Consider the following 18,573-nt stretch of genomic DNA (forward strand, 5'->3'; position numbering starts at 1 on the left):
GGCTCAACAACAACAACAAGATTCCATTTATAGAGCGCCTTTCACGTCGGGAGGACGTCCCAAGGCGCTGGACAGTTGGGTCGGGACCCGAGCCTTGGGGGGAAATGGTCAGGGTGAGGGGAGGGAAGGGAGGGAGCGAGGAGGGGGTAGAGAGTCGAGAGGGGAGCTGAAGGTACGGTCAAAGAGAAAGGTCTTGAGACCGGCCTTAAAGGAGGAAAGGGAGGAAGCGAAGGCAAAGGCACTGGGGGATAGAGTTCCAGAGCCTCGGGGCTGAGAGCCCGGCCACCGATGGTAGGGCGGTTGGGGCGGGGGATGTGGAGCAGACCGGAGCCAGAGGAACGGAGGGTATGGGCAGGTAGGTAGGGGGATAGTAGGTCGGAGAGGTAGGAGGGAGCAAGGCCGTGAATGGCCTTGTAGGTGAGGGTGAGGATCTTGAATTCTGGCCTAATTTAAGCCTCCGTCACGTGCACTTTCCAGCAGTGGTCACTGGACAGCGATCGGGAGTGGGAACCATGGCTCGTTGCTCTCCCTCCCTCTCAGCCCCTTTCACCAATCCAAGAAATGTTACAGAGTCAATTTTCCAGGATTTCTTAAACAAAAAAAAACACAGCCAAGGACCACTTCTGGCAACCACAATCCCATCTGGCAGACTTGAGGGAACTGGGTTCTGAAGAGAGGTCACGTTGGAGCGGAGTTCCCACCGCCCACAAAATACACAGTCAATCCACTTTACAATATATTCTGTGGAGATATAATACGGGTCATTCACAACAAAATAACATGGTGACAGAAAATGTAAAAGGACCATCACTCTGGTGAAAAACTCAAGTGTTAATTTACTATAAAAGTTTGTGGTGCTAATTCGTAAAAAAAAAAAATGCACCTTAGTTAAAAGACAAGGACATTACTTGTGTCAGAAATCTTGCAGTTTCTTTCAAGGAAGAATATTGAACGATCAGATCTGAACCCCCGTTTGGGCTAACCATGTTCAAACACTTACAAGCACTTAACTTCATTGTCATATGAGCCTTTCTTAAGTGCTTAACTTAATTATTATTATGTAACTAAACACCAATGCAAATGGTTTGTGCTGCGATTCTGTCATTTTTTCATTGCTTGTTGCAAAATTAAGGGTTCAACCTGTACACGGTTGATCATTGTTAGTCCATGGGTTACTAGCCCCAGATTGCATTTTAAATCCCATTAGCACCTTTACAAACCGGCCAAGCAGTCATTTACAGGGCGATTGACTAAAATATATATTTTTTGGTCAGCTAAGTATCTGACACATGCTTAAGAGCATCCCACCTAGGCATGGAAAATCCAGAGATAGATTGTCGGAATGGAATCCAGAGATAGATTGATGGATATGGAAGTGGAACAAAGCTTCATCGCTGAGTTCCATCTGGCAGTGAGATTTGACTTGATTTGAAATGTTTCATTGTAAACGACTTGACGGGGGAGGTGGCTCTTTCCAGGGCTGGTTTATTTTTCAGATCTGGGTTTTGGAAAGGAACTTGGACATTTGAGAAACAAAAATGCAGAGTAAAATGCCACTGAGGAGAATCATCACTTTGAATAGGAGAGGGCTGCCGTAGTCCTGCTTGCATCTGGTTTTGATGTAATGCTCAACAGAGTCAGCAAAATTGTACTTTTTTGGACAGTATCCCAGATGTTCTTTGGCTTTGTCTATCTTGAAGGTGTGTGTCACAGCGATGTTCCGGACCTGAGGGCATCAAATGCACGAGATACAACAACAACAAAATTACATTTGTATAGGACCTTTCACATCGGGAGGACGTTCCGAGGCGCTGGACAATCAGTGCTTCGGACCCGAGCTGGGGGTCGGGATCGGAGAAGGTTGAGAGCAGGAGGGAAGGAGGGTGATAGAAGCCCTGGTCGAATAGGAGCGTCTTGAGACAGATTGTGAAGTAGGTAAGGGAGGGGGCGAGGCAGAGGGACTGCGGAATGGAGTTTCAGAGAGTGGGGGCAGAGTGGCAGAAGGCTTACCCATTAATGGTGGGGCGGGCGAGGCAGGGGACATGAAGGTTGGTAGGGGGTTAGAAGGTCGCAGAGGTAGGGGGGAGCAAGGCCATGAGGGGCTTTGAAGGTGAGGACCAAGATCTTGAACTGTATCCTCTGGGTGATGGGAAGCCAGTGGAGTTGGGCGAGGATGGGGGTGATAGGGTCACGCTTATTTTTGTAGGCAAATGTGATAGCCATTAATAATAATAATAATAATAATCCTTGCATTTGATATGGAGCATCGTTGAGATATCTCAAAGCGCTTCACAGAATATATTGTAAAGTGTGTGTTTGTGGCCGAAATATCAGCCTGGATCATGAGTTCAAGTCGTGATGTTGAAATTGAACCTGTAATTTTCCGACAGAGGTGAGAGTGGAACCAACTGAGCCAGAAATGAAGGGCAGTTACCAGGTGCTATTCCACTCTGGCCCAGCAGGTGGGGCATTAACATATTACTGTACATCTGTATTTGTGGATATCAGTGCAAGTTGCTGCTGTTGTTTGCCATTAAAGATTATATTTACTGTACTTCTGCATTTCACATTAAAATGCTATTTGCCAAAAGACGGAAAAGAAGTCTGAAAGTCGCTAAATGTTGTGAAGATCTTTTTATTAATTCTCAAAATGGCATTCTTTTAATTGCCAATATGTATTACTGTTACTGTCCGAAAAGGTTCTTACCTCATTCCTGGTTAGTAAGGGAGAGATTTCCACAATGGGTCTCAGAGCCATATGAAGGTATTCCATTATTATAGCTACAGAGGAATCACGAACAGTGATTAATGCAGGTTAGGACTAATGACGTGACTAACAGTGACTAATGAAGTTAAAATTTAGCCAAAATGATAATAATGCTTGCATTTGATATTGCGCCTTATCATGTCCTCGAGACGTCTCAAAGCACTTCACAGAATGTATTGTAAAATGAATTGACTGTATATTTTGTGGGAGAAATATTGAGCCATTTAAAGCAATTACAAGGTAAAAGTTTCTTAGCTGGGGACATTTACTTCTTTACACAGAGACTAAACAATGACTGGAATGAAATACCAGGACGAGAGCTTGGGCCTGGAATACTAGCCGAAGAAACACCTCGTTACTGGAGGATGATATCAAATTCTTCAAACAAACCTCTCCAGTGATAACTATCACCTCTGGCTCCTGGGTTTGAATTGATCCCATACTGTAAGAGTCCTACAGGCAAGGGATTTGGCCCAATCGTTGATCCAACCAACATTGGGCATGACGCCCCCCACCCACAATCAACGCGCGGAGACTCATGCAGTTGCCATGGAAAATGTTGTGACATTGGAATGGGCTAAAGGAAATTAGTGGGTCAGTGATGGGAGAACTTTAACTTCCTGGGAGCTTTTCATTTCAACATTGGGTCATTGATATGGGGTTGCTCTGCTCCCTCAACAGTGCACTGGGGTAGTGTGAACTTGTCTGGATTACTGAAGCTGCCACAGAGCATTGACTCGATTCCAATGTTCTCACACCAGGCACATCAGCTTGGAACCAACTGTGTCTCCAAATGACATTCAATCCTGGAGCTCTGATAAGTAACGAGATATAAGGAACTGTACTTTGCAATACAGGATAGTACATTGTAGGAAGGGAGAACTTGTATTTGTTTAGAACTTTATCACCTCAAAACATCTCAAAGTGTTTTACAGTAGGAATACGTGACAGCTATCGGGCACAGCGAGATCCCACAAACATCTATAATGTGAACGATTGATTAATCTGGATTGTTGACCACGACCCCGGGAGAAACTCCCTCCTATTTTCGAATAGTGTCACCAGGTCTATAACCTGAACAGGCAGAGAGGACAATGCATTCCCCATCACTGCATTGCAGTCTCAGTTTATAAGGCTTAAGACTTGAACCCAGAACCTTTTGACCCATAGGCAAGCGTTGCTACAGCCTGAGCCAAATGACAAAATGTATTATTATAAGTACTGTACCTGCTATGTAAATAAATTGCACAGGCAAACGGATCCATGGCCTGTATCCCAATTTCACAAACTAAGAGATTTGGGAGAAAAAACATGAGCTTGGAATGTTATGGTAAATGAACAAGCACAAATTTGAATTCTAGCATTTGAAAATAGGACGATCTAAATCCTTCACTTTCAACCCACAGTCACAGAGAAATTAACACAAGACCATGTTTAACAATCGCAAGGCTTGAGGAGATTGCAATTCTTTATTTCTCCTCCTCTTTCAAAGGGCTGCCTCACGCTGGCAGCTCTCCTGTACCTCGCCTATGGGAGAATTGTTCATGTGTGTTGATCGGCCTGTGAGATGTGTCAGGTCATTCAATCGCTGAGGTCAGCAGCTGAGGCCTTGATCCAACATCCATAAACAGAAGGCTGCTGGATACAGTCAGGAATGGGCACACCAGTAATAACAATCCTTACTTCTGACATAGTGCCTTTCGTGTCAGGAGGATGTCACAAAGCGCTTCCCAGGACTTACTGGAAGGTACAAGCCAGTCAAATACCTACCAGCGGTGTTAGCCAGTCAAATACATTGACGGAATCTCCATCGTTGATGTAATAAACTTGGCCACTCTGAAAATAAGGCAAGAATCTGGACTGCATTAAATCATTCAGCTCAACTGAAATTCTCCAGCTTCTTAGTGAATTCATCAACCGAAACCTGGGTGAAATCATGCTAAGCAAAGGCTCTTCAGTCTTGGGAACAGATGTATCAGAGGGGACCTTATAAAAGGTATATAAGGTACTGGCTATATAGGTCGGAGGAAGTAAATCCTGAACACTGGTTTCAGATACACTAAAACAGCAGGAGAGGGCACAGGTCAGGGTAATAAGAGGCAGTTTTAAGTCAGACACCAGGAAATGTCTCTTTTTCAAGTCCGAAAAGGCCTAGTTTATCCAATCATTCCTCAGAGCTCATCCTTTAGTTTGAATTCATGTGTGGAATCATCGTACTTAAGCACAGGTGATGGTGGCACTCATCTCTCAGCCACCAGCTCAAGATCCACCCAGCGACTGATACCTTAATACAGCCCAACCCCATTCTAATGTGATATTTTGAGTGAAATGCTTTTGAGACACAACAGGACTGTGTCAAATACAACTGGTATTATTTGACATTTATTGACTTACGACGGCCAAACATTCACAGCCAGGTCTCCATTTGATTGTTCCATATCAGCTCTCCCGAGTATTGTGAATCAAAATTCACTGAGTGTTGGTCTGTTCAGCCGCTACAGGGATGGGGAGCTGGGTTTAGACTATCGAGAGACAGGTGAGTGGCCCAATGCTAAAGTTTCACTGGCAGCCCTATCTCAGGGATGGGAGGGCTGGGATCGGCACTTACTGCTACGTGACCTTTGGTCACTGTTAGCGCTTCTGCGGCCAGAATATGACCTTCCACTAGATTGTCCACGTGCACCCAGTTCATCCTGGCATTAGGGTTTCCGAAGCTGAAGCTGAACAATCGTCTCTCAATGTTCACCTGTAAAGAGTGTCAAACAACGCGTCATTGAGCAACTGTGAAGTGCAGCACCGCAGGTCTGCGTTCTAATGTCACTTCACTTTGCACTGTATTTATAGAGGTACCGGGTGGTGATGGATGTACCCAGCAGTTTGTTTTATTGTTGAATGAGGTTGAGTCTGTTCACCCCCATTAATCAAACTAGACCGAATACGTTCCATACGTTTTTCATCTTGAACTGTATCCTCTGTGTGATGGGAAACCAGTGGAGTCGAGCGAGGTCATGGAGCCTCTTGCGGGATAGGACATGGGCTGAGGGTTCTGGATGATCTGCAGCCTATGGAGGGAGGAGTTGGCCGACAAGCAAGGAAGTTCAAAACAAGAGTTGACGGGGTGGTTAGCAAAAATGTTTTCATTCAGAAGGTTATTAGAACGCAAATGGCTATAATAATATCTGCATTTGTGATGGTGCCTTATCACGTTGTTGAGATGTCTCAAAGCGCTTCCCAGAATATTCTGTAAAGTGAATTGACTGTATATTTGGCAGCCAATTGTGCACAGCAGTGCCCCACAAACAGTCATGGATTGAATAACCACATTTTTTTAAAAAGGGATTATTATCCCCAGACAGCAATCTGCCAATCTGGCAAGTAACTATCAACCGGGCTCCTACCTACTGCTAGATAAACAGAGGATTGTGGAGTAAGGAAACATGCCAAAGGCTATTGAAGCTAAGAGAATAATGTTTTATATAGCACCCTTCAATATTGTTTACAGTAGCAGGGTTAGACACTGAGCAAGGGAGAAGGGGAGATAACCAGAGTTAATTTTCCGCTCCTTACCGCAGGCAGGTTCAAGGTCAATTGTAATGCCTTGTTGCCACTCCAGATATTATGGGCTGACTCAACACACAGGAGGAATTGAACCTTCCTGAACTGTGTGGGTTCAATCATACGCTGAGCAGCAAGTGAGCATTTGATGGGGTGAAGAGAAACAATACAATTGTGGTGCATCTTGTGTCTCTCAAACAGTGCGTCAGATAGCTCATGGAGCCATCATCACTGTATAGGTGAAGTATAACAGGTGAGTGTCAGCTTCCTGGACGGTTTGCGGACTATAAAGGTAACTTTGAATTTAATAGCCTACTTACCACCACCCGCGACAAATGGCGTTGTTCTTGGGGTCCGTAGATCCCTGGTGGACGGAGCACACACGTACGAAGTGTGTTTCCCCCTGTAAAAGAACATCCCACCTTCTCATTTTAAGGAAACAGTTTTGCTTTAGTTGCTAGGGTTATCTAGGATTGCTAGGCAATGTCCTCTCAGAAGGTTGTGGATCAAGCCGCATGTCAGGACTTGAGCTAACAGTCTAATAGTCTAACAATCTAACACTCCAGTGCAGTGCTGGGGGGAGCGCCTTATTGCTTAAGGAGATGCCATCCTTCAGACATAACGTTAAAACCGAGCCCACAATGAAGATGTTAAAGATCCGAAGGAAGTTACTCCAGGTGTCCTGACCAACAAGCCTCCAGATAAATGCATCCGCACGCACACACCCATAACACGCACCACACACACATATATATATATATATATTTATATGATTGGTCATTCACTTCGTGACTGTTTGTGGGACTTTGCTATGAGCATACATTGCTGCTGCATTTGTCTACAAATAGGTAATACACTTGACAACAATTTCCTGTGAGGTGTATCGATGTTACAGGCTCTATATCAAATGCAAGGATTGTAATTATGAAATGGATGGCTGTGTTCTGCCTGGAAACAGTTACTAACATTGCGTGACTTATAGAAATGCATTGGATTCAGGTACTTCAAAGTTCATATGATCTAAAATCATGGAATGAATTAAGGAACAAGCCGGATCCCAAGCCTGGGATGCTAACTGCAGAAATCAATGGCGGCGAGTGGGAAGTTAGGAAAGTAAAACACTCATTTCCCACACTGTTTAAAATCCATTATTGTGGCTGCAAAACATGTCGAATGGCATGGTTGATCCTCCGAATAAATGCTAATGCAGTGTCATGTTAATTGATCCTGCTATTTTGCTGCTAATTTTAGCCCGGCTATCACAGGACCCAATGTATCAAGTTGCACATCTGGATAAATTAGATGACAGTAATACTGTCAGCTAATCGGTGTGCAGATAGGGTTAAGCGTACACCATTAGGTAGCTGTTTCACAATGGAAAATTCTCAACAGCGTTAAAGAAACGTGGCTCTCGCACCTCCGAGGTCACCCTGGGAAGTGCAGTTATAACTTAGGTACTGCCAATAACATTCCTAAACGGCATAAAATTCACCCAAAAGGATTTTAAAAATGTTATATGTACATAGATAACATTGCTTATATTATAATACAACAACATCAACAAGATTACATTAGTATAGCGCCTTTCACGTCGGGAGGACGTCCCAAGGCGCTGGATAGGGTACAGCATTTCAGATCCGAGCTGGGGTCGGGGGGGGAAAAGTAAGGGGAGGGGAAGGGGGGAGTGGCCGATGGCACGGTCGAAGAGGAGGGATTTGAGGCGGGACTTGAAGGCGGCTAAGGAGCGGTCGAGGTGGAGTGACTGGGGGATGGAATTCCAGAGGTTGGGGGCAGAGTGGCTGAAGGCTCTCCCGCCAATGGTGGGGTGAGTGGGTCGGGGAACGTGGATCAGGCCAGAGCCGGCTGAGTGGAGGGAACGGGCGGGTTGGTAGGGGGTTAGGAGGTCGCAGAGGTAGGGTGGGGCGAGGCATTGGAGGGCTTTGTAGGTGAGGACCAGGATCTTGAACTGGATCCTCTGAAGGATAGGGAGCCAATGGTGTTGGGCAAGAATGGGGGAGATGGGGTCACGGAGTTTGGTGCGGGAGAAGACACGGGCTGCAGAGTTCTGGATTATCTGCAGTCTGTGGAGGGAGGAATTGGGAAGGCCGACAAGCAGAGCGTTTGCATAGTCGAGCCTGGAGGTGATGAAGGCATGAACAAGAGTTTCAGCGGCCTGAGGGGTGAGGTAGTGGCGGAGTCGGGTGACGTATAATAATCGTTGCACTTATCACATTGAAATGTCTCAAAGTGCCCCACAGGTAATTGCTGTTGAGTGCAATGACTGTATATTTTGGACAAATGGGGCAGCTAATTTGCACATTATAAAGTTGCACAAAACAATCATGTAGTGAATGACTAATATATCCCACACACACAAACGCACACACGCATACACATAACAAATTGTACTTCTATATTGCCTTTCACATTGTGTGTGGGTGTCATATCAAGCTTCTAATTGCTTGTCTTCAGTAATAACTAAATGATCACTATTTTTACAAATCAATTGATAACATATTGATTGATCCTGTCAATACTCACTGTTTTGGGTCCATAAGATTACACACAAAATTAACTTTTAGCTGTTAACTTCAAAATCCACAATTGACAAGTAAAAGAAACCACATTTGATAACATTCTGGTGGAAACTATATCCAGTATAGACTGAAGCTGCTCAGGGCTACATTCATTTTTAAAGAGGACACTTGCTACTTTCTTTGCTTGTTTATTAGATTTAGTTTTTGAAAAGCTATCGACATCCAATCTATAAACCCTCCCAGGCAGATGCACCACAGTGTTAATTTACTGAAATTAGTATTCCATCCAAATATCACATTTCCTCAGGAGAAATCCGCATAAAACATACATAAGTGGGAATGGATAGCATAGTGGGCTCCATTTCATCTTTGGGGCTTGAGGTCAAATCCAGGCGAAATCTGATGGTAAAAGGTTTCTTCTTGTATGAAATTCAAGGGTCAACAAGAAAATCTTCCAGTGCCTGACTATCCCACCTATAACCCCATTTTGTGACAGAAAGCAATGCTGTGGCTCAATGGTACCTACCCTTCATCGGGGTTCCGTCAGCGGCTAGTACCATCTGGTCAGCAATAGCTTTGGTCCTGGAGTAATGGTCGACATGCTAAAGTAAGGACAACAAGACACAAGTTATCTAAATGTTCTTGCTTTCCTGGTCTTCTTTTCACACTGTGCCTTTATCAACCGAGCAATTGGGAGACCTGGCAAATGTGAACCTGTCCCATCCTCACCTCATGTCAATACACAAGCTCTTTCCAATAGAGCGATCAGGCTTTGCCCCACACTTAGCCTAGTCACACGGAGGTCAATTGTAGTACCACCCCAGAGTTTACAAAGAATGTACAGGACGGAAACAGGTCTCTTGGCCCAATACGTCTGTTTGGGTGTTTATACTCCACACGAGTCTTCACCCATTCCTTACTCCCTCTTATACCCTTTATACCCCTCTCCCTCCTATGAAGGTCCAGCTTCTACTTCAGTGCATTTATACTATCTGATTCAACCACAGCTTCAGGTAGTGAGTTCCACCCTCTGTGTGAAGTTGTTCCTCCTAAGTTCTCTTTTAGATCCCTTAGTCTCCATCTCATTTGTGCCCTAAGCAGTGCAACAGCCTATTTATGTTAACCTTATCGAACGCTTTTATAAGGTTCTGTGACATCAGTATGAAATACCTTGTCCAGTGGTACATATGGCACAGTCTCCTCATCACCCTGGACTATCTGTTGTCCTCCAAAAACCACATTCACAGTGCTGGTGTATATCAACCTTGGGATATTTCGATGAATACATACTGGAAATTAAGAAGGCATCACGTGTTAACTTTACACGACTCAAAAGGCATCAGTAGAAAAATTCTTCTGTCTTGTGTAAGGGCTCAGAGTTCCTCTGAGTGTGTGCAGAATGATCAAAACACACTGTTGAGTTGTGCAAAGGAGCATCTTCTTGGTCAGTCAGGTTAGAAATTCCACTAGGTTTACTGTAACATGAGGAATTTGGCAACGTTTTTTGAAGGTTACAGAAAATTGGCTTGAGAGTTAAGGCTAAGTTCACTAACCTGCCAAATTCTACACAAATCGAGTAAATCTGACCCAGGTGGATTGCTGTTAGTTATTTTATTGGGTGGTATCCATGAAATGATAACATTAAATTAATAAATTAATTCACAGTGCACACTGTATTAAGATGACAGTTTAGTGTTCAACAACAGGCCAAAAATGTGTTGCATCCTTACCCTCAATGACGCATTTAGTTCCACCAACGTTCACTGATTCAATTTGCTCCTTTTGAAGCTGTTGGATAAATGGAAGCAGATGACTAGAAAATAATGGCATCGCGCAGTCACTTCATAGACAATTTCCCAGGCACTGCCCAAACTTCGCAAAGCCATCAGAATTGAAGCGTGTCTACCGACAAACACTCGAAGCGATCGTTGCAAAGATCTTTGAGACACTCTGATTTCATGTAAAAATTCAAGTTCCCTTTCTGTCAAAGCATGAGTTTAAAATAGCTTTACGCAACGGAATGTATCAAACAATATCCAGAAATGCTATCGTGTTGCTTCAGATTCTGGTCAGAGCTCTTACACTCTTAAACAGCGCATTTCCAGATCTTCTGACGTTAGTTATTTTATTGGGCGGTATCCATGAAATGATAAAATTAAATTATTAAAGTATTTAGTGACAAAGAGGATTAGTTGAAATTGGAACTGATGGTCAGGTGCTGAGTTTGGCTGCCTATAACTGAGATGCAGTATGGTAGATCTCTTATGGCAGACACATAATAACACAGACACCTTATCATAGGCTAGTGCACAGATTAGATACAAAAAAAACCACATAAAAACAGCAAAACATATCTAAAAGCAACACGATGGGGAAAGTGGTTACCCGACTCTTAATTAATTTAATCCTTGCATTTGATATAGCGCTTTTCACGTCGGGAGGACATCCCAAAGCGCTTCACAGAACACACTGTAAAGTGAATTGACTGTGTATTTGTGGGCGAACGCGGCAGCCAATTGTGCACAGCAATGTCCCACAAACAGTCGTAGATTGAAAATGACCAATTTATTATTGTTTTTGGTTTTGGAGGGATTATTATTAGGCTCTGTGTGGAGTAAGGAAACTTGCCCAAGGTTTCGCCCTGTGCCTGGAATTGAACTCAGGTCTCTCGCTTGCAAAGTGAGTGCTCTAACCACTGAGCGACAGGACTCCACGCCTGGTTTAGCCAAGACAATAATACAATACAATAATACACCGAGACAGTAGAACAAGAAGACATAGGTTTAGAGTGGCAATTTCTTGACAGAGACCAGGATGATTTTCTTTACCTAGTAAAGAAAAGATAGGCAGCCCCCCGGGCAGTGAAATGGCGATATAAATCGATTTGTGCTCCGCTTAGAAATAATCCCTTGAAAGTGACCATCCCTTTAATAATTTGAAAACAAGACTAACACTTGACATCGGAGTTTTGTGCTAAATTAATGCTCGTCAGCCCCGAGCCAATAAAAATAGAAGCAATAATATAGATCACTAAACCTGCAGCGATTTAGTGCTACAGTATTCAAGAAATGCAATGGCTCCATTCAACACGCAATAGGAAGCACATCTTCCTGACGTGAAATGCACAAATTTTGTATTGTATTGCAATAATAATACAATAATAAAGTACCATAATGATACATAACAAAAATCATTGCATTTAATACAGTGCCTCCTGCTTTGGGAAGACGTCTTCACAAGGATTCACAATAAAGTGTGGTCAGTGTATTTTGTACCATTGTGCAGAGCTCAGACTACAGCCTGCGAATCACTCAGGCCTCTTGACGCTTACAAGACAGTAATCCCTCAGATAATGAACAAATGACATTCATTACCGCTTACCGAGTGCCAGAAATAAATGTAACAAAAGCAGTTTCAAGCAGACTCGTGCGAAAAGCTTTGGTTTTCTATTCTGTGTTAGATCACTGCAGGGTGTGCTGGGAACTATTCCCAAATCAAACGCAGCTGAAACTTTCTGCCAAGTTATTGCTGCTCTCACTGATGACTCTAAAGTGGGGCGATGATGCATGGTTGCTTGTGATAACCAAAGTAAATCCAATTCCGTTACACACAGGCGTCAAACTGCTTCATGCGAGTTGCACATGCTCATTTATCGCTCTTTCCCTACATCGGTGCTGCAAATGCCATTGTAAAATTAATCCACGACTGTTTGTGGGACACTGTTGTGCGCAATTGGCTGCCGCGTTTCTCCCACAAAATGTATACAGTCAATGCACTTTACAGTATATACTGTGAAGCGCTTTGAGACGTCTTGAAGACGCGATAAGACGCCTTAACAAATGCAAGGATTAATATTATTATTATTGTCCCAATCCAGGTGTCACTGTAACTAATCGCAACCTCTGGATTGCGATGGCAGCAGAGAAATGGTGCGTAAAACCTGAGATAAATTCCAGATTGGGATTTTTCTTCCTGAATTTTACAACAAAATCTCATAGTGAATTTGTGATGTCATTTGTTATCAACGCAGCAGCCTCAGGTTTGAGAATAACACACTTTCATCCCCATCATTCTCTTATCCAAAGAGAGAAATAGAAAAGTTTTGCTTTCGTTTTGCTAAAGACGATGTTCGTCTTCAGCAAAACGAACATTCGCTCAGTGATATAGGCACTGTCCAGTTTGGAATTGAGCCATACAGCCCAGGAAATTCCAGGTTCAGTGCTGACTTAGCTGATATCAGACCTCGCAGTAAAAACAATGTGACAATTCAGAAAAATTACAGCCAAGCTTCCGCTGGTAAACTCTGACCCAGGCAGGAATTCATTCATTCATTATGATTAGCAAAGAATTCAGAATTCAACAGGTGCTCGAGTGACTCTTTGCCTCCAGCAGCATCAGCCATTAAATTATTAAACTTTATTTTCTAAAAGCATTTTTAAAGTTGCCCTTGTTGCAGAATTGGTAATTCCAGACCTGTTGACATTAAAGTTTAATGCATTTTATTTGTTTCAGACCATGGTATATAGCTTGTGTAGAGTGTGCTCCAAGCAGGACTTTCCTCAATCTGAATTAATAATAATAATCCTTACATTTGATCTAGCTCCTTATCACGCTGTCGTGACGTCTCAAAGCACTTCAAAGGATGTACTGAAAAGTGAATTGACTATGCATTCTGTGCACGAAACACGGCAGCCAGTTGTGCACAGGCAAGGAGTGAGTGACCAATTTTATTTGGAGATTGTTAGCCAGGGAGAGAAACTCCCTTCTCTTTTTCGGACAGTGCCATGGGATCTTTGACACCTGAACAGGTGGACAAGACCTCGATCCATTATAATTTGGTTCGAGCAATTTCTGGTATATATCGCACCCGTTTGCCTCACAAGCAAATTAGGCTGACAAGAGTTTCTTACAAAATGAAAAAAGTTTTCTGCACTTTGAAATCAAAAAATATTTCTTCACACAGAAAGTGTGAAAGTGCCAACACAGATGTTTCAGAATGCCATCGAAACAGAATCAATGGGGATGTTTAAAAGGGAGATAGATGCTTAGGAAGCAAGGATCATAAAGGGTGTGGATAAAAGGCAGGGAAATGGGATTAAAAGATATTCTATGATCTAATAAACTTCCGGATCTGGTTTGACAGGCTAAAAAGCCTTCAGCTTGTTAACTCTGCAGCAAAGAGACAAACATGTCTTGTGTTTTCACTCCTAAAATACCACAACATCACAGGTTCAGATGAAGGAGGCCCTTGGACTTGATGAAATCACAAGCTTCTCAAATACCAACCCTCCTGTCATCCCATTACAGCACTGAGCCGTTTTGTAACATGAAATCAGGCATTAAAGTAAAAAATATGGCGTTGAAAAGCTTTCGTTTACACGAGGAGAGATGTCAGCTAGGAGCATAGATCCTCACCTGCTCTGTGCCCGACATGCCATAGGAAGCAGCGTGGAAAATACAATCAACCCCCTCGCAGGCCTTATATAGAGCATCATAATCCCTGATATCGCTCTGTAAGATACGAAGAGAACATCAGTACTGTATTGTCTACTTGATTTTCTGTCCACTTGCTCTAAATGTAGCTACAATGGTATTTTCTCATTGAGGAGCACCCTCCCTGTTTAACACAGTATTTTACAGGATTGAGAACACATCAACACCTCTAGGTCTCAATATTGAGTGATATAGACTGTTCACAACAACCTTCCTTGAATTATAATGGAACTGCCTGTCTCTGGGGTCTCCAAGGCTTAAGGGTTCTTACCATACCTGCCCCTAATACTTTCCTGGATTAGGTGAGCAAGAAGTGTCTTTCTGGGGAAGTGGGCACTTCATTTAAGACAAAGGAAAATTTTGATGCATATGTGAAATATACGCCTTTCAGTCTGATTTGGATACTCTTAAGCACAATGCTAGGTTTCGAGATGTGTTAGATACCAGGCTGACCAAAAAAAAGTTGAACCGACAGGATTGTTTGTGGCTTTGGTTTCTCTTTTCTATGATATCCAATATATGGTTCATTTCATATTGATGTCAGTTGGCAGTGTGTATGTTTATGTATATTATATATATATATATTGCAATTGTCCCTTCTCCCATAGACCATTGGATGCCTTCCTGGACTCACTGAGACTTGTTACATGGGATCCTCTAAACATTACTATGGTTATACTCTATTTCTGTCACTGGATACTAACACTAAGCTCCTCTTACACTCCAGTGGTTTCCAATACCCAAGCTTGCCATCACCTAGTCCCTCGTCCCAGACTACTCATTTTCTCTCCTATTCTTTTCAGTCTTGGAGGTGTCTGCATTTCTGCATTATATGGACCTTGGACATTCATTTGCCTGTCTTTCCAGCAAACAGAGTGTCAATGTGCCGGAACAAATGAGAGGTTGTTTGTTCTAATGCAACTTCTTCTGATAGACTGTGCACTGGACTGATAGTTTAGTGAGATGCCTCAATATTTCTTTTTTACATCAAACCCTCCGACTGCCTCTCTCTTCATTTCCTGACCAGGAGGCTAACCGGGTACTGTACCTCCTGATACATAACGTATGCACATGTGTTTGTTGCACTTGATGCAATTTATTCCACGGATCAAGTCAGTAACAATGGGGCTCATGTTAACAAATTGAGCTTCATGGACCAAGTAACCTCTTTCTGTGCTGCAGTTTCTATTGTTCTATTGTTTAATTCCCCTGTTGTTTAATTCCAGGAGTGATGGTAACAGAAACTGGGATCTGAGAATGGTGCTGTGTATGTTCTAGGGATTCTGAGCCTATATAACAGAAAGGTTCAATGTTTCATCCCTGGTCTGTGCCCCATAAGCTGATCTCAACTGGGGCAGCAGTGGAGGTGTTACAATTGGCTTCTGTGTCTTTCGGTTGATCACTATGCAATGCCCCAAGTTGGACATACCTGTTGGGGGTCAATGGATAAACCCACTGAACAATTGGGTAGGGCGGGTGGGGAGGGGAGCAGGTTGCTCCTATGGACAAACTACCAAACAATGAACTTGAGTGCCTATTTACGTGCAAAGGAAATGAGGTGCATTGAATGAAGGTTACACTGGCAGGTGAAGAAATCAACATACCTGGAGAAAGACAGCTCCTTTGGGGATAAACCACCTCGGTTTGTTTATGTCCATTAAGATGACGGACACACCAGAGCGGACAAGAGCGCAGCCCAACCTGAACCCAAAGTATCCTCCACCTCCTGTCACCAGGGCTATCATTGCATTCTTTCCATTCACTTTCCTCAGGTATCCATTCCGAGTGCAGGTGGATGACTTATGCTGGTGCAGAACCTCTCCGTTTGATCTGCGATGGGAGTTGTTGCCACAGAGATTCCCATTTGGAATCACCCTGCATAGCTCCATGTCAGTGCTGTCTGGCTCCCTTCAATATAAAACTCGCCAAGTGAGGCTGCAGAGAAGGGACCTGAAACTTAGCACAAGGTCATTAACTCCATCGTCCACAACACGCAATACAGCGGTTAGAAAAATGCTTGTTAACCCAGAGGGTCATTAAAACGTTACCAACGACAGCTGCCGAATCCGAGTCTGTAGCAACATTTGAAAAGAATTGGTCAAATATTTCAGTAAGAATCATATTAGAGTGTAGAGTGAAAGAGTAAGGGAATGGGAATGTCTGTGCGCTAGTGGGGAGCTGGCACCTGCACACGCATGATACAACAACAACTTGCATTTGTAGAGCGCCCCTCACGCTGGACAACGTCTCGGAGCACTTAATGGCGGGCTGAGTGGTTTCCCCCTGGTGCTATAACTGTGTCTCCTTCGTTCAATGTCGCACCTTTCATGTAAAACACATCTCAAGTGTTTTAAAAAATAGACAATTTAAATTCCGGTCTTATGTTTTTTTTTGCTGATTGTTTTTTTTAAAAACTATTCGCTGGACTAACTTTGCATGAACTGAAGATGTATTCCATGCTTTGGTGACTCCACTTCACCCACAAAATACACAGTCAAATCACTTTACAGTATATTCTGTGAAGCGCTTTGAGACGTCCCAAGGCGCTATATCAAACACAAGAATCATTATTATTATTACACAGGCTCTTGGGTGAAGCCTTAATCCACCGTGGCAGTGGGGAGGGGTTGATACAAATGAAGTTGACTTGTCCGGTGTGGGTCGAAGATGTGCTTATCTGGGCACATGCAGCTTCTCTCTCCCTCTCTGTCTGTCTGTCTCTCCCCCCACATCCCCAGCTACAGCCCTGCTGTCAGTGACTGCCCTTCGTATGTTCAATAGAAGAAATACGCTGGCAGCAATTAACCTGCATTTTCACTCTCAAAGTCCCAGTCAGTCTGCATTCATACCCAGTTCTACCAACTGACAGGTGCGCAAGATCCAGCAAGGGACTAAACATTTATTTGCATTGGGTCAGGTAGGCAGGCAGGGTTTGATTGCAAGGGGGTTGGGGCTTGTACCTACAAAGGTAACGCAACATCACAGCACACTGCACAAGAGAGCGGTCAGTTACAATGTCAATTTCAAGCAATGCAAAATATAAAGCGAAATACAAATACAACAGTGATATTTACGCACGACTCGAGGGTTTCTTCCTAAAGAGAGGTGCTAAAAGCTTACCCGTTTGGCACCTGGAATCCGAGGAGCTTGCGGATGAAGCTGGAAGAATCTGAGTAAAAGCGGTGCTATGAGCTGGGAACCACAACCACTTGTTAATGATCGTGTGTGTGAGTGTGTGTGTGTGGAGCTGGGAGACTCCTGTTCAACTCACTCACTACCATAGCTCACCTACAAACAGCACTCATCGCTCTCTGTAGCACCGTCATGAGGAGGTGATAATTCACCGTGTTCTGTACATACGGTAATTGCACTTGCAATTGAGCTTCCAACCTGTTTTTCTCTGCCATTAATAAGTATAGGTACTGAGACCACTTTATTTATATGCAATGAATCAGAAGCACCAAATGGAAATACTACCAAATAATGGATATAGGGATAATTCATCCAAACATCCATATTCTTTGAATTATTATAGTAACTTTTTAAAGGCATTATGCCACAGAGCTCGATATTAAGGCGTTTCTCATTTTGCATTGAAAACACTACACAATAATAATAATCCTTACATTTGATATAGCGCCTTATCAGGTTGTTGAGACGTCTCAAAGCGTTTCACAGAATATATTGAAAAGTGAACTTGCTGTGTATTTTGTGGGCGAAAAGTGGCAGCCAATGGCACACAGCAGCGTCCCACAAACAGTCGTGGATTGAGAGACTACATTTTATTGAGGAGGGATTATTAACCCCAGAAAGCAATCTGCCAATCGACTAACAAACAGGTTCTTATTTACTGCGAGGTAAACAGAGGCATGTGGACTGAGGAAACCTGCCAAACTTGGGTCCTCTTGTTTGCAAAGCAAGCGTGCAAACCACGATATGGCTCAGCAACCCCGAACCAGCCCCAGCAAACCCGAACCAGCCCCAGCAAACCCGAACCAGCCCCAGCAAACCCGAACCAGCCCCAGCAAACCCAAACCAGCCCCAGCAAACCCGAATCAGCCCCAGCAAACCCGAACCAGCCCCAGCAAACCCGAACCAGCCCCAGCAAACCCGAACCAGCCCCAGCAAACCCGAACCAGCCCCAGCAAACCCGAACCAGCCCCAGCAAACCCAAACCAGCCCCAGCAACACCGAACAAGCCCCAGCAACACCGAACCAGCC

At 43.6% G+C, this 18,573-nt stretch overlaps 1 protein-coding gene across 1 annotated transcript; it reads right to left on the bottom strand.

The window, feature by feature from the left end:
• Positions 1–1,316: 1,316 nt before the first annotated feature.
• Positions 1,317–17,495, bottom strand: sdr42e2 (short chain dehydrogenase/reductase family 42E, member 2). The gene is made up of 12 exons (XM_007893808.2): positions 17,473–17,495; positions 15,957–16,287; positions 14,275–14,370; positions 10,590–10,647; positions 10,030–10,148; positions 9,386–9,461; positions 6,643–6,725; positions 5,376–5,513; positions 4,538–4,603; positions 3,995–4,055; positions 2,708–2,781; positions 1,317–1,726 (listed from the first exon to the last, which is right to left on the bottom strand). Exons 2-12 carry the CDS (start codon positions 16,239–16,241, stop codon positions 1,493–1,495), a joined length of 1,290 nt encoding a protein of 429 aa, XP_007891999.2. The 5' UTR covers positions 16,242–16,287; positions 17,473–17,495; the 3' UTR covers positions 1,317–1,492.
• Between the last annotated feature and the right edge of the window lie 1,078 nt (positions 17,496–18,573).

This window comes from Callorhinchus milii, unplaced genomic scaffold (assembly GCF_018977255.1).
Source record: "Callorhinchus milii isolate IMCB2004 unplaced genomic scaffold, IMCB_Cmil_1.0 Scaffold16, whole genome shotgun sequence".
Lineage (NCBI taxonomy): Eukaryota > Metazoa > Chordata > Chondrichthyes > Chimaeriformes > Callorhinchidae > Callorhinchus > Callorhinchus milii.